Source organism: Rhododendron vialii, chromosome 9a (genome assembly GCF_030253575.1).
Source record: "Rhododendron vialii isolate Sample 1 chromosome 9a, ASM3025357v1".
In the NCBI taxonomy this organism is placed as follows: domain Eukaryota; kingdom Viridiplantae; phylum Streptophyta; class Magnoliopsida; order Ericales; family Ericaceae; genus Rhododendron; species Rhododendron vialii.
The window spans coordinates 35054683-35076800 of NC_080565.1; the positions used below are offsets into that span (position 1 = coordinate 35054683).

Sequence of the window (22118 nt, forward strand, 5' to 3'; positions counted from 1 at the left end):
GTGGTATGAAAAGAAAAGAAAGGGGCAAAGGTAAACACTTTTTTTTAGGTCTTTTGGGGATTTCAATTTTCTAAAAATCGAAAGTAACAAAAAAATTAACATTACACACTTTCCCAAAACCAAAATTTTGATCACCCATATCTCTACATGCTTATTATAACATTGAGTGTTACAAACACATATGCTCGGCTCAACACGCGCGGAACCTACATGCATCGGCTGTTGCAAACACATCCGTGTCTAGATATATGCGTCCTAAGCATTTCCGTAATACATCAAATATGTTTCTTGAATTGGTGGTATGGTAATGCTTACTGTGGCCAAACACTAATCCTCTCTTTCTCAAACTTGACATAAACCGCCGTAACCGCCGCCACAAAATACAACTGCAAGAACACAATAGGCGGCGAATGGTAACTAATGACGCTTCTGCCCGTGGCCAGCTCCACCAGCAGCAAAGCACACAGTCCAAGAATGGCAACCCGCCCGTTGACCCGCTCCGAATAGGGAGTGAACCCGAAGTCCACCTTGACCCCGCTGGAGACCGGCTCCTTCAGGGGCACCGGAGGAAGGAATATCCCGGCGGGGGAGGAGGCCGGCTTCTTGCCCTTTCGCATTTTTCGGGCCTCCGCTTTTTTGCCAAGTCCGGATCGGTAGCGGATCCGGACCTGGGAGAGGCGGGACTCGAAGGAGTCCGGGTCGGGCTCGGTGGGGGCGGAGTCGGAGTCGGAGTCTTGGGGTGTGGCTCGGGTGGGTCTGGGAGAGTGGGGTTTGGGAGGGAGGAGGGGTGAGAATAGTGGGCTGGTGAGGTGGAGAGTGGGTGGTGATATGGTGGTTGCCATTTGAGTTTCCCTTTTTTAGCTCTCTCTCTCTCTCTCTCTCTCTCTCTCTCTCTTCTCTCTCTCCGTTTGCGGATTCGGATAAGGAAAGGTTTCTATACACACATCCACGCGGTCTGGTTCATTTTTCTCTTTTTCTTGAAATTGTTGTTTTGTGTGGTTTTTGATTTTCTATTTGGATTGTTGTTCTTTTTAGTTTGTATAAAAAATTTGCGAAATATGCTTGGAGGAAATGAAAAGATGAGGATGTAAACTTAATAAGGCCTAGCTTTCCAAAATTAAGCCTGGTTCTTTTTTTCTTTTTGTTTTGAATGGGTAAAAGTCAATTTTTTTTATTTTTTCGATACCTCTCATTGAGATGAACTTGCAATCCACAAAATATTCAAACAAAACTAACATGTGAAATTTTTTTTTAAAATAAGGATAAAACGAAAAAAGCCTATAACTTATTTTGGGAAACTAAACTTGAAAGCGAGTCAAAGGAAGGAAATGAAACTTCCTTTATTTTTGTTAAAATGGAAAAAGAGAAGAAAATGACAAAAAAAATTACTAGAACCACACCCACACCCACAAGTGTGTGGGCCCTACACATATCAAGTATGTGTGGAGCCCAAACCATTCTGAGTATGAGTGTAAATGAGTGATTATAGAATGATTGTTGCATAACACTCGTCGGGTGCTTTGCAAGTCGTGGCTTGACCCTTTTTTAGGGTGGACTACGGAGTAAATCTAAGTTCTCTCCAACTTTCCACTTTGGCTTTCATACTAGTATGTGCTAAGACATAACCAAAGACACGAAACACCGACAAAAACTGGAACATTGATCTAAAACATCACAAGGAAAAACTTCATCCACTGGTTGGAACTTGCAAATTTGGGACACGGCAAGAATACAACTCCAATATTCATTTTGCTAAAATCAGTAGCAAGCACCAGTCATCCCATTCAATTATGCGCTTTGCATGAAAATACTAGTAACAACGAGCTCAACAGCTTAACAAATCTTTGAAACTAATAGTCTTCTCTTGAAACTAAGCAACTAATAATGGACACAATGATCCACCAATGCCTATGGGTTTACTTCCTCCAAAGTAAGCTACTTCACTTACATATGGTCAAATGTGAAGCTAAAAGCAAGATCCCAATAATGAGGAACCCCAACATCAGAAAACACCTTACGAGCCGCCGCTTCGGTCCTGCACTTGTGGATACAAAACTTGTCGAAACTGGGTTTAGCAACACTGCCCTCCCAGACTAACAAACACTTGTCGACAGTTTTGCCCTCATCCTCGTCTCCAATTCCCCCCGCAGAAGCCCAGTCGATACGCCTTAGCATAAGATTCTGATACCTTTTAGTAGACTTCTTCCCACCTTCAACCACCACAATGCTGATACCCTCTGAAGTCACAGCACATCCGGTCAACCTGTTCTCATGGGCATTAACGTTAACCTTGAATTGGGTCTGTGGGTGTGAAAGGTCATTATTGACCTTGTACACCGAAACTACTGACTCCGGAACATCCGGATCTCCAAAAAGCTTCCTCTCCCTCTTCTCGCGGCGTTCATCGGGAGTGAGCTTGTGTGCGGCATTGCGATCGTCGTGAGCTTTTTCACGCTCAATGGCTGCCCTCCTGATTTCCATTTCAAGCCTGGTTGGGTCTTGAGTTGCTTCACAGCCAAGAACTCTCATGAGATTGCTCATTTTGACTATTGGTTTTGGAGGTTCTAGTAGGGCTTGTGCAATCATCGCCTGCTTATAAGCTTCCTGAGCTTGACGCTGCCGCTTACGGAGTTTCCTCTGCTCTTCTTTGGTTAGTTTCAGGAGTTGAGGCAGTGGAGGACCTGGTTCAGTAGGGGGCAGATTAGTAGGGTGTTCCATGTAGATGGTGATCTTCTCCATATTCAGTTTATCTTCAGCTGTATTGCCATCAGTGATGTCAGCGTATGTGCCAGAAAACAAGAGAAAGCGATCCCTGAGAAATAAAGCATAATTAGTGAAGTGTCATGCTGCAGCAGCCAACATCAACAGCAAACTAGTTTGGTGAAACAGAAAGAAAAAAAGAAGAAGAGACACTTCTAACCAACATCCCAGGCAAATAAAAGAAGCAAAAGTTTGAAAATAGGGAGAAAGGGGAAAATACGCATGAAAGTGGTGATTCCCATTCCAATCTCTAGGAGCACTTAAAATGAGGTAACGAAAGACGACGGCACAACTCCGCCGATATATAAGTATTTCTTTTATTTGCCTAATTGTCTGGGATGTTGGTTAGAAGTGACCTCATTTTAAGATATAATGTTAGAAGGTTAGCCGACTTCGATCCACACACCTGATAGCCAATATTGTACCACAACCTGAGTACATGTAACACAGGTTGCTGGAACAGGAGATAATTTCAACATAATAGGCTATACAAAGGTTGCGCCAAGAAACCAGCCATCCCCATTGCAAGAAGAAAATAATCAAATAAACCGATGATGACATCAAAAAACAGAACACTTACCACCACTCAATTTCAGGTATTGGTTCCTTTGATTTTTCATTGATGGAAACTCTCTGTGCTACCTCTATCAGGTTTGGATTTCCCCCAGGATCAGCCTTTGCTAACTGTGTCTGCTTTGCCTTTAGCTCCTTGGCTTGTGCCTCTCCAAATTGACTCTGACATTAATGCCAACACCAATCAAAACCTTTAAATTTGGAGGCAATATTAGTAAAAAGCTATGGCAAAAAAATACCTTCAGTTTAATGATCTCTGCCGCTTTCGACCATGTGCCCTCCTCTACAAACTCAAAATTTGTCCTCCTCGGCCTTCTTGAATTAGTAACAATCCTTGCATCAAAATGATCATTTCTTCCTGGATCCACATCAATTTCTGGTCCAAGATGTGGGAATGCCTCTTTCTTCTCCTTGTTAAGGTTGACCTGGAAAGTTTGTTTCAAAATCATAAGCAAGACTGAAAAACAAAAAGAAACTCAAAGGAGAGTGAGCACAGAAAGAAGGAAAAGACCTTAAGGGTGCACAGGTTGGTTGCTTTGGTTGTGTCCACCACTTTTCCATGCTCATCTATTTCCCTACCCAGTGCATCCACACGGAGAATATGGGCCTTGTCAAGCTTTGTTTGATAGGTTATCCCTGTTGGCATTTGTCCCAAAAATATGTTTCCTAGAGGAGGAAACTCTCCGTCTTGTGGAAATCCCAACTTGGCAGCAAGTTCTTGTGAATATTTTACAGCTTCATAATTGGATGCACTCACAGCTTTGGGAAGTAATCCGGGAGTAGAGGAAGACACTTTTAGACACTCCTTTGACCCCACTTGAGGGCTACCTTCTGAGCTTGCACCCTTATTTAACCAAATGACAAAGTTCAGATAAGAGCATTATAGCAATTGCATAATGAGCAAGAAAATAAAAGAAAAACACTATGCACAACTAATACGGAAAAAAAAATAAAAAGCAAAAGATTGAAGGTGTTGGTAGATTACCACTGGTATTTGCTTCTGCTTTTCTGCCAACACCTTTTGTAAAGCTCTCTTGACTTCTGATAAAGCATCAAGGGAGAGATTTCCAACCGTGCCAGCAGAAGCTGTCCCATCTGTACTAGATTTTCCAGGAACCTCATGAGATTCGAAAACACTAACTTCCTTATTTTCGTTTGTCCTGGAAATTGAATATACCTTGGCAGGAGGGGAATGGCTAGGGGCCAAAAATGTCTCAGGTCGAGTCCTTGATGCCATATTTGGTGGTTGCAATGCAGCAACCTGTAAGTAAGAAAAGTGAAAGCGCACTAGTCAATACTTTCAAAAAAAGACCCACCATTCCATTTTTCAAGCACTAGGTACTGTTTAAGTACTAAAAGGAAAGATTATCAGCAAACGAGTACCAAGAAGTACTTCCTCTTCTTGCGCCATAAAAATGCACTCCAATCAACTCATTCATGAGAACCTTACCAGTTTGACGAGACCTAATTTTCTGCAACAGATTATAACAAGAAAAGACCCAGAAGGTGCAGAACCAGCGGAAACTAGGAGGGATTTGCCTGCACTATTCTATTTGCAAAGCCTAAACAATATGCAAGTGTTACCCACTAAATCATGATCAAAGAGTTCCAGTAGATTAAAACATACTTTTCCTATGTTAGATTGATAAGGACAAATTAGAATTGACCATCAACACTCTGTACTCCTACAAATGTGGAATAAACTGATGAGGGCGATTGTTTGGGCTACTCGGAGGTAAATCACATAATGCTCATGCGGGAGTGCAAGTATAAAAACGTCTTTCAAAAACATTCCAAACTACTAAAATTCACGAGAGTGTGGATAGAGTGCGCAGAACAAGAACTGAGAGCGTGAGTGCAGGGTCCTACTAAAGGATTATATGACTACGCGGAGTCCAAAATGATAACTGAACCAATCCTGTCAATTCTAGGGTTTAACACCAAAAACCAAGCTGAGCCGGTCCCAGAACAGAACCAACCCGACCATGTAAAAGACCAAATTGGTTAGGTCTGGGTTTGGTTCTCTGATGGCAAAAGAACCAGGGCTCTATCACTGATATTTTGTGGCTGGAAAAGAAGAACAGACGAAGAAAAGAAGAAGTAGATCACTTCGAGGGGATCAATCCTCCAAACCCATAGGCAAATTCTTATTGATTGCTTGACCATAGCCATACGTCATCTACATTATACAGCTATAGGAGTTGCCATGAAAAAACCCATCTGTACATACGTATACAGTGAGGAACAAGAAGGTAAATTGTGCAGACCTTTTTCTCAGGGAATCGCAGGGCATTGTTGGGGTCTTCTCTTTTCCTCTTTCGGAGCTCAACCATGTTTCCCTTCCTCCATCTCCGACCCTCCATGGCAACCAAAAACAGGGACCCTGAACCGGCTATGATTTCAACTCTCAAAGTTTCAATTTACAGGAGTCTCTCAATATACATAGGTTTTTGAAGCACTGCTCCCTTCGTCCCGACTCCCTCCCTAGTCCAAAACGGATTCCAACTATATATGTAAACATAACAATTGCATGTGTGATCACCGTATTTTTTTATTTTACCCTTCAATAAAAAGCATGGACTTTTTGTCCAATTGCTTCTTTTTTACTAATTTTTATTACTATTGACATAAAATAAAAGGATAATATTTTAGGGACAACGACTAAAAAATAAGTACGGAAGAAATATATGTAGAGGGAACACCTTTATTTATTTATTTATTGTAAAAAATTACAAAAAACTACCCTTTATTATTTTTTCCAAGTAACACTTTTGTACCAACAAACGGGTAAATTTGTATGGAAGAGAAAGGGGTAAATGAAATCATGATATCAAAATTGAAGTATTTGGTGCCATGAGTGGGGAAAACATGCCCTAATGTTTTTTACTTAAAAAAAAAAAAACACATTCTTATTTCGTTTTTAAGTCTTGTGAGACAAAGAAGTAAGAATCGGTGTCAACATAAATTTGCATAATTAGAATCGAGTCAAGAAATGAATTATTTTTATTTTTATTTTTATTCGACGGAAAAATTAATTTCACATAATCCACAAGCTCCAGCATAATAGTAAGAGCGTGCTCATTTATTTTTACGTATTATGTTTTTGGAATGATTTATTTTTCATTTATTTCAAAAAAAGAAGAAGAAAAAACTTGATGACCTTCTACTTGTAAAAAGAATGAATTTAGATATGGAAAAGAAATTGAGTAAGAAATTCACGAAAGATATCTAAAGAACCTTCTAATTCCATCTCCCCTGTAAACTTTGGATGCTACATAGTAGAAAGGTTTGGGGACTCCGGCCGTTTAAGAGGGTTGATGTGGCGGTGCTTGGCGGTGTTTGGGGACTCCAGCGTAGGTCATCGTTACGGAGTCTGGTGGTCTTGTTCGGGTTGGACGGTGGTGGTGTGAAGCCTGAGGTGCTGATGGTCAGTTGCTTGGTGCTTGGGCGACGGCGGCAGTGGTGCTGTTTGTTGTTTAGGGTTGGTTGTGGTGTCTGGGCTAGGTTTGGTCCTTTTTTGGGCCGGGCTTGGTCCATTTGTTGAGCTGATTTTTTGATTTGGGTAGTTTAGGCTTTTTTTATGTGCGTAATATGTGCTAATCTGAGTAGTATTAGACTCATTTAGGGTGTTTGGGCTTTGGTCCTTTCAGGTGGGCTTCAGCCCAATTGGGTGTTTTTGATTGGTTTCTTGCGAATCGTAGGAATACGTCTTGGATTGTGCAGATAAATGTTCTTTGAACACGATGTTTCCTTACTTCTTTTAATCTTGTAACAATTTCAAGATTAATGAATTTTTTTTGCTGTTAAAAAAAAACCAAGATAATACCACCCAACGAGGTAGCTTGGTGGTCAGTGTTACCTCCACAAAATTTGGGCCTTCAGAGGTCACAGGTTTGAGTTGCTTTGAATGCGCTCGACCCTGCCCTTTAGTTCCTGTCTACTAGCCGCTTGTCCTGGGTGGAACGGTAGTTGATATGGTCCTTTGGTCTCTTTCGAGATCCATCACGGAGCTAGAGTTTCCATCTATGCTCATGCCCAGGGGCTGCACCTGATCCGCTCCACTGTTTTCCCTTAGCAAAAGAATGATAGTATAATAATGAAACCATACAATACCACAAGTACCTTTTACTAACGATTTCACGAGTTTGTAAAGGATACTGCATACAAATGTTCTCCATAACCATATCATGGAATGGCAATGGTAAGCTGTTATACATCATCCAACTATAATCTCCACCACCTATTGGCACCGGTATCGCATATAATGCTAGTCACATACAAGTTTTACAGACATTTATAAGCCTTCAGTCCGCTTTTCATTTATATATACGACGCTTATAACATACTGTATAAACAAGTAGACGACTTAAAAACTGTAAAAATATCGGCCCTGCAGTTCCCAAGAATGAAGAATCCAAGATCAGCTAGTCTCATCAAGCACAGCTCAAATGATCATCGACCCGTATTCTTGCAGACGAAAAGGGCAGTAAAGGCTTCGACTTTCATGAACAAAGTTATTTTGCTCTCCACAGTATTTGATAAAGAGATCAACTACTTCACCGACAATAAGCTTTGGAACCTTTCTTCAAAAAATAGAACACCCTCTCTTGCATCTTTCCAGTACAAGGTCTCGCCATATCGGTTCCTTTTAGGTCTTCAAACTCCATATATGCAGCAGAAGACTAAAGGAAACCATTCTTTCGTCTACCCTTTTAGCAAAATACACGTAAACAGGTCTAATATCTGCTCTTTAATGAGTGTATACAGCAATACATCTATTAAATAATCTCAGCAACTTTAGACACTTTTCCAAAAGGTAATGAATTCTCACATCAGAGGGCATAAATCCGATCAACTTCAGAGTTGGAGAACTCGGACTGATGCCAGGAGGTGGATCCGCTCCTAGCCTGTTTCTCCCTCTTCCTCATTGACCGACTCCTTTTAGATTTCACCACATAATAAGTCATGGTGCCAAGAACCCCAGCCATTATCATTCCCCCAACAACCGTAACCAAGATCGCAGCCCACATGTGTTTTTTGCCAACCACTATATAAGAAGCAGCCATAAATGCCACAGAAGTGCAAACGGAAGCCAACCACATCAACTTGTTAATCACCACCACTACCCGTCTCTCAGCTTTCGTTTCACCTCTAACCAAAGTAATTTGAACCACCACAACAGCCAACGACGTAAATAGTGCTATAGCATTAAAGATGAAGAAAATCCTGAAAGAGTAACTACTTGCAACCACAGCCCTTCCGTTGTTGTTATCATCGCCTCCTGGCACACTGAAAATAGCTGCAAAGGCAACTGTGGCGAAAAGCACAGCCACCACAGTGATTGAGTTGGTGGCATTGTTGATTCCCTCCCTGTGGAGTTTTCTGAGCTCTTTAGCGATCCCCGTGACGTTTTTGTTTGTCCTCATGGTTTGCTCAAGTTGTATGTGGACGTCTTTCTTTATCTGACTCACAGTTGTCCTCAACTCATCCCTTGGTTGGTTTAGTTCATTAGCTCTAATGGCGCCATAGCGGTAAAGGGATTCTTTTATGTTGTTGGATTCTTCTGAGAGGGGAAGCTCTTCAGCTATGTCTAAAGCTGTTTTGTGATCTCTGGTGAGTGCATTGACAATGGTATGTGGGAGGCGTAACAACTCATTTACTATCTGCAAGAGAAAGGTTAAAAAAGAATGGATGCTGAGCCCATGTAATAGTTGGAGTAGGAAAGTTCATATATGACTCATTCCTGTCAAATTCAAGGTGAAAACTCAAAACAAGAGAACGAAATATCAGGTGGAGTAACTTGAGAATCGAGCATGCATGATAAGCTATAAAATGATGCTGTTGGAAGTTCACCTTACGCAACCTTATCTCCCTTCATTTCAATATATTAGTAACTTATAATCAGAAATTGTAGTTGGATTTAGTGACAAATAAGATGATGTCACAAGTACTCACATTATTTGGGAAAATTACTCGAAACTCTACTTAAGCTCGTTTTGAAACTTCTAATTTTGGTTAACGGGTGAAAGATTTGCTAATTCGATTCGAAAAATTATGGCCACCTCCATAGTAGGAATCTAGGATGAAAAATAAAATAAGGGAAATCATCAAATGATTTTGGATCGGTAGATGACACAAGGAGAGTTGGATAATTCACACATGAAGCACCACCATAATATACCTCCACTCGCTTTTTTCTGGTGGCTACGTGTAATGCCGTATTGCCAAACTTATCTGGCAGCATCACAATGGCTGCACCAGCCTCAAGAAGTAATTTCACCACCTCACAGCTAACCCCTTTTACAGCCATATGCAATGCAGTTTGCCCTTTCTTGTCTGTCTTCCTTGCCAATTCTGGATCTCTGTCAAGTAATGCCTTCACAATGTCCTCATGACCTTGTCTAGCAGCTAAATGCAATGCATTTTTGCCGTTGGACCTGGGAATCTTTACCAAGCCATGATTCTTTGATAGAAGTTCGTTAACGACAGCTGTATGCCCTCTTGTTGCTGCGGAGATAAGAGGCGTTGCATTTGATGGGCCTATTGTATTACTTAGTTCTGGGTTGTGATCAAGTAGCACCTGGACAATGGCTGTAATAGAAGTCAATCCAAGTGTAGTGGTCTAGTTTTGAACAAAAACATATAATTCACGAACCAGAAATTAAGCAGCAAAAAACATGTTCCCCAGCAGTGTTCTAAAAGGCGCTAGGCACTAGTTGGGCGGTGAGCCACCGCCTTGCAATTAAATTTTTTTTTTTTGGAGTCCAGACCCTAGGTGCCCGCCTAGCCCCTAGCTGTCTAGCTCTGCCGAGCGCCTAGACAAACTGGCTAGGGAAAATTGTGGCGGCAACCTAGGCCGCCTTTTAGAACACTGTTCCCCAGTGAATGCAGTAGCCTCTAAATATCTATAAGTCAGGCCATCTAAAATAGGATGGCTAATAATTAAACTCTGCATACAGAGACCTGAAAGCCTTCTTTGCTAGGACATCAGCACAGCTATCAGAATATTGCAATCCCAAGGTTGTCTAAAAAAAAACAAATACAAAGCACTAAATTGTATTGTGCATACATTGCATCAGCTTCCATAACCACCTTGATGGCTTCCACAGAAACTGATTCTGCAATAACTAGGGAGAAACCTTCCTTATTATCCAACAATAATGCCTTCGATGTCTGTGATATGTATGAAAAGGTATTGAGGGACAAGCAGAGAAAACAAACACAGAGGTACTATTTGTACTTGAAATGCCACCACTTGTTTTCAAAGCTTGAGAAAGCCACTCTTATGTTCTGACTTATTTTCTTCAAAGTTCACAATAGCAGTGAGTAGAAATTCACGTTCAGACTATAGCTCTTGATACCAAGCTATTGGCGTCATGATAAATCTCTTACACCTCGGCATCCATTAATTATGAACTGTAGCCATCAGCAATAGTATTGATGTAGGACGGTTTTAGGACACTCAGAATATGGCAGCCTACAATAAGAATCGTGGTGGTTTTGGGTGGGGAAATAAAAATGTTATTTGGATAAGTGTGCTTAGAAGAAGAAAGAGAGGAATGAGAAGGAGAAGAGTGTGCGCAAAGAAAAAGAAGAAAGAGAGAGAAAGAAAGATAGATAGATGTGCTTCACCCTCGCAAAGGTTAGGCTCTGCAAGTAAGGACCACAGCCCAAATCCCAATTACAATGGCCTCAGCCTTGTAAAACTCAATTCATTAATCAACTCTGTTCCAAAAGAAAGATAACATCTCAATTTATAATCCATGGAAAAGACTCTTCTAATTCCTAGAACTCCAAATGAAATGAACCTAATTAATAAATACATCCAAAAAGATATGAGAATGAACCTAGATATAAATGCATTTGTACCTACTAACTGTGTTTAATGCATCTAGATGAATATTAATGCAAGCACACTAAATTAATGATGACCCTTTAATTACCAAACTACTATGGATCACCCTTGATCTACCAATCCTTGTACGAATCATGCAGCTCTTGATTAGAGTCACTGCAACTACCAAAATACCCTCATCTAGCAATTTATTAGTTTTTGTTGGCCTCATCAAGTATCTAACATAAACCAATTTTGTTTAGAAAACAATACTGGTATCAAATTAGCTTATTTGAAATCTCTTAAATTGCCCCATCAACATGAAGACCAATCTCTGTATACGGGAGCATCACCGTGTAACCGATTCAAGTAATGGAATAATCATTTCCTCTCTATTCCTTTTTCTCAGATTTTGTTCACGTCCACCTATATAGCCATATTCAAATCTATACAATCAGACAATGAAATTGAGGAAAGGAACTCAGCAACAAATAGAGAAAGGCAGTGTTTGGTTCGCTCAAATGATTCCTTGAAGGATTGAAATGGTCATTTAATGGGGTATTCACAGAAATTGGTTAATGACAATTCCTTATGTAATCACCATTATGTCATTCCTGAGCAAACCAGATTTCAAACCGAACGTTGGAAATCAAAGTTTCCATCAGCCTCGTTTCTGAACCAAACTCTGCCTAACAGATATTGACCAATTAACAAACCCCAAAAACAATTAAAATAAACAGCAACATCAAAATAGGAAACCCAAATATTTCACCATGGTGTCCTTGACTGGCAGCTATATGCAGAGGATCGAACCCAGACCGATTCTTCTTCTTCAAACTCTCCTCACTCGCATACTTCAGCAACTCCTTCACAACATCAACAAACCCTCCATTTGCTGCCGTGAACAAAGCCGTCTCTCCCAGCTCATTCACCTCGTTCACGATCGATGCCCGAATCTCTGCAACCTCTGAGTCGAACTCGGCTCCACTCAGAGTCCCCACCATCTGCGAACCGATTCCGTCGAGAATCAGCCTCACTGCCGCCATGTCCCCCCGCTGCGCCGCCAGGTGGAGCTCGGTGTCGTTGTGGCGGCCGGTCACCTGCTTCACGTACTTCTTTTTTCCGGCCTGGTCGATCCGCTTGCCGGAGTTTGATAGAACTAGAGCAGGAGCAGTGGCCGATGACGGGGACGGGGACGGGGATGGCGGGTTAAGGTTGGGGTTTGGGGTCGGTGGTGGAGTCATCCGTCCTTTTTCTAAGTCCATATCCCCTGTTAACCAAGCAATCAAAAGTTAACATCTAGAACCCAAGCCCAGCACTAACTCACATAATGCGCGTGCAGCTTCTTTTAACAAGATCTGAAATTACTAAAACTTCATGAGAACAACCGCAGAGCGAAATTGATAAAAACATCTCAAATTACTAAACTTCGTGAGCACGTACGTCGATTGAGAGCACAATCGCAGAGCGAAATTGATAAAAACATCTCAAATTACAAACCTTCGTGAGCACGAGGATTAAGAGTACAAGCGCAGAGCGGAATTGATAAAAACATCTCAAATTACTAAACTTCGTGAGCACGTACGTAGATTAAGAGCACAATCACAGAGCGAAATTGATAAAAAAAAAATCTCAAATTACTAAACTTCGTGAGTACAGAGCGCAAGCGCTACGCAAAATTGGGAGCAGGGCAGAGGCTCTATTGAAGGATTATGCACACTGTTCATTTGCTTGGTTAGTTACAGCAGAAATTAAAATTGAAATTGGGAGAAGAATATCCCTTCACAGTTCTCCACTTAGGTTGATTTATATTTCCGGAGAAAAATCTCTCCAAAATTGACAGGAAAGAAAAGGCAAGCAAAGTACGGAGAAAATGATCTCGAGCGATGATCGATGCACTAGAGAGAGAGAGAGAGAGAGTACCTTGGTTGATAGCAGAAGCCATGAATGGAGTGGATGTGAAGTGAGAGAGAGAGAGAGAGAGAGAGAGAGAGAGAGAGAGAGAGAGAGAGGAGGAGGAGGAGGATTGAAAGCCTCAACACAGCACTAGCGGGAGCGGGACAAGAGTCAAGACGACGACTCAGAAAGCGTGTAGAGGATGGCTAGTGTTTTCAACGGTGTCGCTACCAGTGGAGTAAACATTAGGGGAAAATTTTTCAGTGCCGGGTGGGTGGGTACTGGGTACTGTTAGGATTTATGTACACAAAAGATTTATTTATCACAAGAATTATATAGGTACACATAAACATAAAAACTCAACAAGTAGATACGAGAGAATATAAAAGTAATGAAAATATGAAAGATGTTGCCTGTGAGAATAAGAGTCGTGCTCACAAGCATTTCTCATCCGATGTTCACGACCACCGAGAGGTTTGAACGAGTCACGAACCGAGTTGCCCAACTCTATAAAAAATAGTTTATGAATATTCTGAAACTCTCTTTCATTTTTTGTGTATACTCTCCATATGCTTCATCTATTTTCCATAACCATCACACTTGTATGGAGTACCTATATATATAGATGTAATGGGTATTAATAGACATAATAACAATCGTAAATTCCTTTAAATCTTATAACCGATTTTGGTTTAATACAAACATAATTGTGTAACGGAAGAATAATGAGGATGATAGTTGAGAAATTAATATTTAACATTTATTTTATTAAAAATGTTCCAACAATCCCCCACTTTTTAATAAAATATTCAATAGTTTGACTTTTTAAAAAACAAATGAGTTTTAGAATACATACTAGAAAATAAATTGGGTAACTATATACTGTGCAATAAGTGAAGGTATCTTCTGGACTTGAACCTCACTTAGTGTTAATAGTTTACCTCTGAAGGATCATAGTGAACTATGTCTTGAACTACACCCTTTGAGTCAGAGTTCAACATATCACACACACAATACCGGTATTGGACTTTCGTTCGCGGGTTAGTGCTATTAATGGCCATGCACTCGATCTTGATTCTCATGGGAATTTCTATAGGCTAGCCCAAGCCTCATAGTCACGGCCTCACGACAATTCCCACTTAGGTGAATCCTCTGAGGGTACAGTGACGGAATGTACCTTGCAAGAAAATCCTCGCCTTGGATTCATTAAGGGTTAAAACCCATCCTCAACCTGTCACTTCTTCAGCACTGTGCCTTAGGAATGAGCAGGAGAACAACACTCTATGGTGTCTCCTAATTTTTCTTTAGTGCTGGTATCAAGTCACGCAATATGGATTGTTTTTACCTATTGAATCTCCTTCATGGAATCTTCAGTTACAGAGATTGGGTTACCTCCCTAGGTGACTTCCTATAAGCTTTGCTCATTCCCCTCGACAATTTTTAGGATCTAGCCTTGTGCTAGTCCAGAGGCAATTACTCCTTTTGGGAGTCAACAATACTTAATATGCCTCAATTTTTTCTTTATTGTACTTCGCATGCATGCTTCGGCTTCTCAAGCCTTTTATCTGTTCAAACCTCAAACTTCGTCTTGCTGGCTTACAAAATGCACCTGTATAAATTTCAAACACAACTTGCCAACATAAAATTAGTATTATGAATTTCTCAATAAGAAATATCCAATCAATATTTTCACAGAAATTAGAACTCTTGCATGCATTAAAGAGAGTATTGTTCACCTTTAAAGAATTTGGCCAATACACAAGTATATAACACAATTTAAAGAGATATGACTCTTCTTGATATTATATAACTTGAAAGCATGTTCCCAAATCATAAAAAACGTACTATTCAAGAGAATTTTTTTTTTCCTTAAGTCTAGAAAAAATAAAACATTTGAATCCTTTTAAGTGACGAAAATCCTTGAATTCTCTTACATCTAAAATATTGGAAACCTTTTCAGACGATCAAAGATGAAAATACTTTCCTGTATTTTTCCTAAATACTAAGATAGTTGAGAGATTTATACAAATTTACCCAGAATAAAGAAACCATTTTTATTCATAAATAACCCCCACATTTCGAAGAAACCATTTTTATTCATAAATAACCCCACATTTCGATCCTCTTTTTTTTTTCCCCCTTAACCATAGGCATTCAACTTAACTTTTAGTAAAGTAAAACTTGATTACTAGTATTAACCAAGCATTATTTTCAACTTATTTAGAAAAAACAAAGTTTTACCTTTTTTAGAAAAGTTTAATATTCAATAAATTTATATGACGAGTTTTGAAACTTACACAAAGTAAATACGCTTCAACATTCCCCCACAAGTTTCAAAATTTCAATCAACCAATGCACAATAGAAAATACACCTTCTCATTACAGAGTCATATGAACGCAAAGTACGTAGCGGGAACATTTACTATCATGGGTTACATCTCAATAATCCAATTTCAAGACATTGCAACCGAATAATAATCAACAGAAGAGCTACAAACAAGATTTAATCCTTGTGCAGTGTTTCTAATTCTTGTGGAAGTATTTTTAACTCACTTTTCCTTTACAGAGAACATTGTTTAAAAATTGATCATAGATGTTATGAACTACTCAAATCTCTACCCAAACAAATACTTTACTCATGGCAACAAAAGGTCATGAAGTATTTAATTTCCCATCATTATGTTCTATCAGATCAAAACCGTAAAAACTATTATTTAGAGGAAGACCGGGCACTAAAATGATAAAGTCCCAAAAATGCCACAAAAATATCCACCACCCATATGCAAAATGGTTACGCTAACTTTAAACCTTGCAATTTACGTGATCGTTTAGAATAAAACCTTTTTGTCTTTTTACAAGGAAGCAGAGTAAAGTGTTTTTTTTTTCCAAAATAGTTACTCCTACAATGACTCTACTGATATTGTAGAACTTCTAAGAATAGTGGTGACCACTGAGATTGCTCAAACAGTTAGATATGGCAGTCACTACAAAGAAAAATGAATAGACGATCATTTTTTTACCCGTACAAAACCTATCAATCTCATGGTACGTATACATAGATACTTGGAACATAAAGTACACAAAACCTTTTTACTTACAACCATGATAACCTATGAGTCACAAAATAACCACGCTCTAGGTGATATCAAACGGTAATTCCACGGCTCCAACCTGTGAAATCAATCACAAAACACTTCCACCAACAAAAGGTAAGTCCAAATCTTGATCTAAGAAACCACACCCCCCCCCCCCCCCCTTTTAACACATAATACACAAACTACATTTTTTTTTTCCATCCCAAGAAAACCCAAACTAGTAATGTTTTCCAAATCTCGTAAAGAAGGGAGCACTAATAGAACAAAATTCCAAAGCACTGAACTCCAATTCAGGAAAATGTTAGCAAAGTGCAATGAGCAAATTAACCATGCTATCATTACATATAAGTCTAAAATAATAACGTTTTGCCTTCTTGAAGAGCTGAGGTTGGTAGTCAAAAGAAATAGGATATAAACCATTATTGATTAACATATCACGTAAATACAATCACTTAGTATTAATCAAGCATTTTATGATCATCAATCTCATGTCTGTAACGGCCACAATATGTGGCAAATATCACGCTCAAGCATTTATAACATATAAAGGAGGTTGTGTCGGTTACTCTTCTATTATTATATACGTCATTGATACATATCCTAATTATAACAAATTTTAGTGGACAAGAATTTTTTTAAATCTGGACACCATCTTGTTTGTTTTCCAAAACTCAATCGTAAAGACTGAAATCAACTGGAAAAAATGCACAACCACTAGACTATTCAACAACAATAGTCGGGGCTAAAATATATATGTAAGCAACAACATTCTTCACACTGAATCCGATAAACACGAAACCAAATATGTCAACTATTTCCCTAGAATTAGATTACCTTTAACATTCAGGAAAAACCTATTGTTTTCCCCAAAATCTTGCACTAATTGTCAAACTTTAACCTTGCTAATCAACAAACCACATGATAAAGTCAATAAATTGTTATTTGCCAAACCAAATAAATACAACTTATAAACATTCTTTCACTGATCAGTGAGTTACAAACTTTGAAAAGTCAAATGTATTCACAGCCCACATTTATTAAGTACTGCTATCAGTTACAAAAGGAAAGACAACAACTTTTTTTTTCCTTTCAGTATCCAATTTCTGTTAATACAATTAGTAAAGTTTATAAAACAAAACCTCAAATGATATTCTAATTATTAGTAATTGGGTAGAATAGCATTCGGAAAATTTGAACAAAACGTAAATCTAGTAGAGACTTCTATTTAAAATAGTGTAAAGGAGGTCTACGGTACTTTGTAACCAAATGAAAGACTAAACTCTTGTTTTCTCGTAAACCACTTTCCGTCTCACAAACAGGTACATAAATTCTCCCAGAAACTGTTTTATCAAAATTAGAAAACACCGTATTCCCAATTTCCCATATGTAAATTCTCCCAGAAATTGTTTTATCAAAATTAGAAAACACCGTATTCCAATTTCCCATAAAGAATTTTTCTTAAGATTGTGGGAAATACTGTGCAGAAAAGTTTAGTAATGGAATTCACTATTTTCTGAAAATTCCAAATTGATTTACAAAAACGTAAATGCACACTTGTCACTGTCAGTCATTGCAAACCAGATTTAATATGGGAGAACCTGTTTAATTTAATCAAAACCTTTTTTAAACAAATATATGCTTGAGGAAAATAAGTAAAAGCCTCATAACTTTCCTTTTTGTACCTAAAGCAGAAACAGAGTTCAACATTTGTGCACCCAAAGGATTCTAGCATCAAAATACATGCTTTCTACAGTATCTAATAAATTCTAACCAAACTGACAATCCATGAAGCTCGAATAGTATATATAGAGATGCAGTAAAATTATGCAGTAGCAAGTCAAGTAACTCAACAATTTAGCATCGACTCCCAAATTTTCTTTTATCGAATACTCAAATAGAATTACTTCTGATTATGACATGTAAAGTTGCAAACTCATCATAATATGTGGAAATCATAATGCCAAATTCATCGATCTATGAACAAAGCAAAAATAAAAACATGACTTTTTATTGAGAGATCCATGTACTGGTCACTAGCCATGCGCGTGTGTAAGAATAGAAACTGACTTTTTTTTTCAAGTAAGAATAAAAACATGACTTCACTGTTCCGATTTATTGAGAGATAAATATTAGCCTTAACTGTTAGGATTTATATACACAAAAGATTTATTTATCACAAGAATTATATAGGTATACATAAACATAAAAACTCAACAAGTAGATATGAGAGAATATACAAGTAATGAAAGTATGAAAGATGTTGCCTGTGAGAATGAGAGTCGTGTAGTCACTATCTTAAGGCTAATATTCCTCCCCTCGTGAAGGTTCCACCAGAGTGTACTAGCCCCAAGATTAAACTCAAGAGCTCACAAGCATTCTGGTCGAAGCCCATTCGGTAGTCGTTGAAATTTATCAAACGACCGTCAAATTCAATTATTTATTAACCGGACTACAACTAAAAATTTGCGAGGAAGTCTGAGTCGATCCACAGGGAGCTCGAATATAGCTTGTTCGGATTGTAGATGTAAGGGTTTGTGGCGTTTAGGCGGCCAACTTTTGATTTTCTTTTGAAAGGTGGAGAAACACTCTTATGGAAAAGACTATAAATGAGTTTTAACTAAGAATTAAAGGCGGCAAGGCAATGGAGTTACTAACGCCCGTAACTTAAACCATCTAATAATTCTCAACGAAAACACGGTTGAATCGCACGGCATAGGCTATCAACCGGAAGATCTAGCTATGAAAATAGTTAGACTTGATATAGAGTTTGAATAACAAGCTAAACACAAGGCGTGACATCGCTCTCGGAACCATGTGAGCGAGCACATGATCACCGGAGATTAACAACGCCAAGACTTGCATTCAAACTAAATATCAAGGTCAAGAACTAGAAGCGTGGTTTGGAAAGCGAGCAAGTTCTTCGGTTCTTTTGGCAAACACGAGGCGAGACATAGCTCACGGAACCATATGTGCAAGCATATGATCACCGAAGGTTAACATCGACAAGTTTTGTTACATAAAAGGCGAACCACTCACATTTTCAAATCAAACCTCAAGTCTTAAGTTGAGAAAGACAAGATTAACCAAAGTCACAAGGGGTTATTCCCCCATGGCCAAGCCTGATTGACTACTCACACATATTGAAAAAGCTAGAAATTATACTAGGAAATGAAAACATGATTAACCGATAAAAACGAAAATAAACTTGATATTAATAACAATCTAATCCGTACAAACAACTTTAATAAACGGGAAATTAACAAACGAGAAAGACTTACAAGTGTTCTTGAAAGATTTAACTAAGAAAGCTTGGAAGACATTAATGGAAAAAGACTAACCTAAACTAACTACCTCCTCTCTTTCAAGAGAGAGAGAGAAGAGTATTTATACAACTCAGCATTTTCTCTCCACAAAATATCCCTGAACTTGCCAAAAGTGGCAAGTATTCCATAAATGGAAAGTCCAAAAAGCAGTAAAAATATCTGCAGGAGACAAAAGTTATCGATACATAGGCTAAGGTATCGATAACATCCTTGAAATGATCTCCCGGAGAAAATTGGTATCGATAACTCCAACAAAATGTTATCGATTTCCTCAGGTCTGGACAACTTGTGGACCAAAATGGAGCAAATGGTATCGATACCATTGAGGATGTTATCGATAACATTCTTCAAAATTGCAGATTTCAGGTTGGCTTCAGCTTCAGCAAACAGCTCCCAGCAATTTCACAGCTCCTCAGCATCTTATTTTCATTCTCTAAACTTAAGTAAAGGCTACATTTTAAACATTTCTTTTACCTTTTCTTTACTTTAATTTATTTAATGAAAATAAGAAAGTACCCCTCATTTGGAAACAATGGCATTACCAGAATTTCAAGATTCCATTTAAATCAAAATGTCAACCCCCCACTTTTAGTACAAAACAGAAAACTGCACATTTTTCTCAAGAGAAAATGGCTCAAAACATGACCTTGCTCTTCAAATAAAACCTTGCAACTTCGTAGTTACTCTTAGAAAAATTCAAGGATCAATTACTGCCATTTTTTATCTCGAAAATCGATACTTTTTCAGAAAGTCATTTTTTCATACTTAGACAGATTTTAAGGGGCCGACAGGGCCTTCGGGTACTTGGAAGCATCCGGAGCATTCCTTGGCGTTCAAACGCGCCTTATTTGCACGTTTTACCTGAAAGCACTAAAAACACACATTGCGTGCAGTATCAAATAAAAGCTAAATAAATGCAAGTTAAAACAACATAAAATGGGACTAGTTGCACCAAATATCTACAATATTGGGTGCTCATCACATTCCTCATCCGATGTTCACGACCACCGAGAGGTTTGAACGAGTCACGAATCGAGTTGCCCAACTCTATAAAAAATAGTTTATGAATACTTTGAAACTCTCTTTCATTTTTTTGTGTATACTCTCCATATGCTTCCTCTATTTTCCATAACCATCACACTTGTATGGAGGACCTTAGGTATTACTAGACATAATAACAATCATAAATTCCCTTAAATCTTGTAACCGATTTTGGTATAATAAAAACATAATTGTGTAACGGAAGAATAATGAGGATGATAATAGAGGAATTAATATTTAACATTTATTTTATTAAAAATGTTCCAACAGGTACCACACGTCCGCTCAACGCATTCAAGCCATCTATTATATTTTTGGACGGCTCGGAGTTCGAAAGAGAAAAATGAGAGAAAGTGTTGGAGTGAGAGAAGAGAGAATGTTTCAATCTGAACCGTCTAGAAATATATTGGATAGTCCGGATGTACCGAATAAATACCACTTGAGATATACCCTTCTCGCACCGAAAAATTTCTCAACATTAGGGGCCAGTTTTGTCCGGGCGGATAATGTTATGGTGGATAAAAAAGAATAGTTAAGAAGTGAATGTTAAAGGGGATTAGTTAACGAGGAGAATTAACTTTTATATACATAGTATGAGTATGAGTCGTAGTTCATATGAGTAGTCAAAAGTAGGTTATAAAAGTGGATGATGTTAAAAGGGGATTAGTTAATATTTGAGGGGCAACTTAAGTCTTTCTTTTCACCCGAATTAACTTATCCTGAAGTGGGGGTTTGATTAGCTAAGGCCATTCCAAGAGTTCCTTCACCCACTATATATCAGAGCATCTCTAATGAGAGATGTCAAATATGATGTGAACAATGCAACGGCTATTTTTGACAACTTCAAGCCTTCCAATTATATTGTCTTTCCATATGCCAATTTCACGTAGAATTGAAGGTAGCTCCAAGCATGTCAATTTTGATATCAACATAGTGGCATGCCATTTTCAAAAATCTAACGGTTTGAATTTCAAAAAAGTGCTGTTTTTTTTTCTTTCCTTTTTAAGTTTGACATAAGGGTTGACATTAAAGGTTGGAGAGATATTATGATGTCAAGTAAATATAATTTGACATAAGGATTGGAGAGAAGGTTTTGATATCAAAATGTTACATAAGCCTTCAAAAAAAGTTCGGCATCTCCAATTTGAAGTCAAGGATTGGAGATGCTCTAAAACACCACTTCCTTATCCCCTCCTTCCTTTAGCCACTTCTTAAAACCATGATAAACAGGCCCTCTAGTATTATAGTAGGAGTACTAGAAAATACAATAAATGGAATTGGGTCAGCCTCAACACTTGAGTTGTCCGAGCCCAACTTCGAATTTGATTGTCTATTTACTGTTAAGTTGTAAAAAATAAAGATAAAGATAATACAAGTGAAAACAACACAAGTCGTAAAAAATAAAGACATACAAGTAAAAACAACACAAAATTTCAGTTATAGTAGTACCTTTATGATTAGTTCGAAGAAAATTTATCTTATTCGGATTGAACTGATTTTTCGCAAGAGTCCAAAAAACACGGCTCAATTTATTTGTGAAACACCCCCAGTGGATTTCACATCATAATCTATATAATAAAACAGAGCTGTGTTTGA

At 38.4% G+C, this 22118-nt stretch overlaps 4 protein-coding genes across 5 annotated transcripts in view; all 4 read right to left on the minus strand.

The window, feature by feature from the left end:
- Nucleotides 1-22118, minus strand: part of LOC131300520 (spliceosome-associated protein 130 A) — a 99342-nt gene that overhangs the window by 13191 nt on the left and 64033 nt on the right. The window lies entirely within an intron of this gene.
- LOC131300530 (uncharacterized) lies at nt 110-1080 on the minus strand. The gene has a single exon (XM_058326426.1). The coding sequence runs from the start codon at nt 840-842 to the stop codon at nt 312-314; it is 531 nt and encodes a 176-aa protein (XP_058182409.1). The 5' UTR covers nt 843-1080; the 3' UTR covers nt 110-311.
- On the minus strand, nt 1713-6773 carry LOC131300523 (protein RDM16-like). 2 transcript variants are annotated; one of them, XM_058326420.1, is made up of 7 exons: nt 5601-6773; nt 4511-4594; nt 4319-4433; nt 3845-4177; nt 3573-3758; nt 3341-3495; nt 1713-2812 (listed from the first exon to the last, which is right to left on the minus strand). In XM_058326420.1, the coding sequence occupies exons 1-7, from the start codon at nt 5624-5626 to the stop codon at nt 1945-1947; spliced, it is 1767 nt and encodes a 588-aa protein (XP_058182403.1). In that variant the 5' UTR covers nt 5627-6773; the 3' UTR covers nt 1713-1944. The 2 variants fall into 2 exon arrangements, with proteins under 2 accessions (XP_058182403.1, XP_058182402.1); XM_058326419.1 differs by lacking the exon at nt 5601-6773 and adding an exon at nt 4717-5505.
- LOC131300524 (ankyrin repeat-containing protein ITN1-like) lies at nt 7444-13366 on the minus strand. The gene is made up of 4 exons (XM_058326421.1): nt 13091-13366; nt 11940-12437; nt 9515-9924; nt 7444-8996 (listed from the first exon to the last, which is right to left on the minus strand). Exons 1-4 carry the CDS (start codon nt 13110-13112, stop codon nt 8166-8168), a joined length of 1761 nt encoding a protein of 586 aa, XP_058182404.1. The 5' UTR covers nt 13113-13366; the 3' UTR covers nt 7444-8165.

Bases quoted from the DNA above. Each gene is read 5' to 3' on its own strand.
- LOC131300524 (XM_058326421.1), bottom strand. From the start codon at position 13,112: ATGGCTTCTGCTATCAACCAAG. The intron at 12,438-13,090 runs GTACTCTCTCTC...CTTGGTTAACAG, and splicing joins GGCTTCTGCTATCAACCAAG to GGGATATGGACTTAGAAAAA. The intron at 8,997-9,514 runs GTATATTATGGT...TTTCTCTTGCAG, and splicing joins CCAGAAAAAAGCGAGTGGAG to ATAGTAAATGAGTTGTTACG.
- LOC131300530 (XM_058326426.1), bottom strand. From the start codon at position 842: ATGGCAACCACCATATCACCACCCACTCTCCACCTCACCAGCCCACTA.
- LOC131300523 (XM_058326419.1), bottom strand. From the start codon at position 4,772: ATGAATGAGTTGATTGGAGTGCATTTTTATGGCGCAAGAAGAGGAAGT. The intron at 4,178-4,318 runs GTAATCTACCAA...TGGTTAAATAAG, and splicing joins AGCAGAAGCAAATACCAGTG to GGTGCAAGCTCAGAAGGTAG. The intron at 2,813-3,340 runs GTAAGTGTTCTG...TTTATTTCTCAG, and splicing joins ATACCTGAAATTGAGTGGTG to GGATCGCTTTCTCTTGTTTT.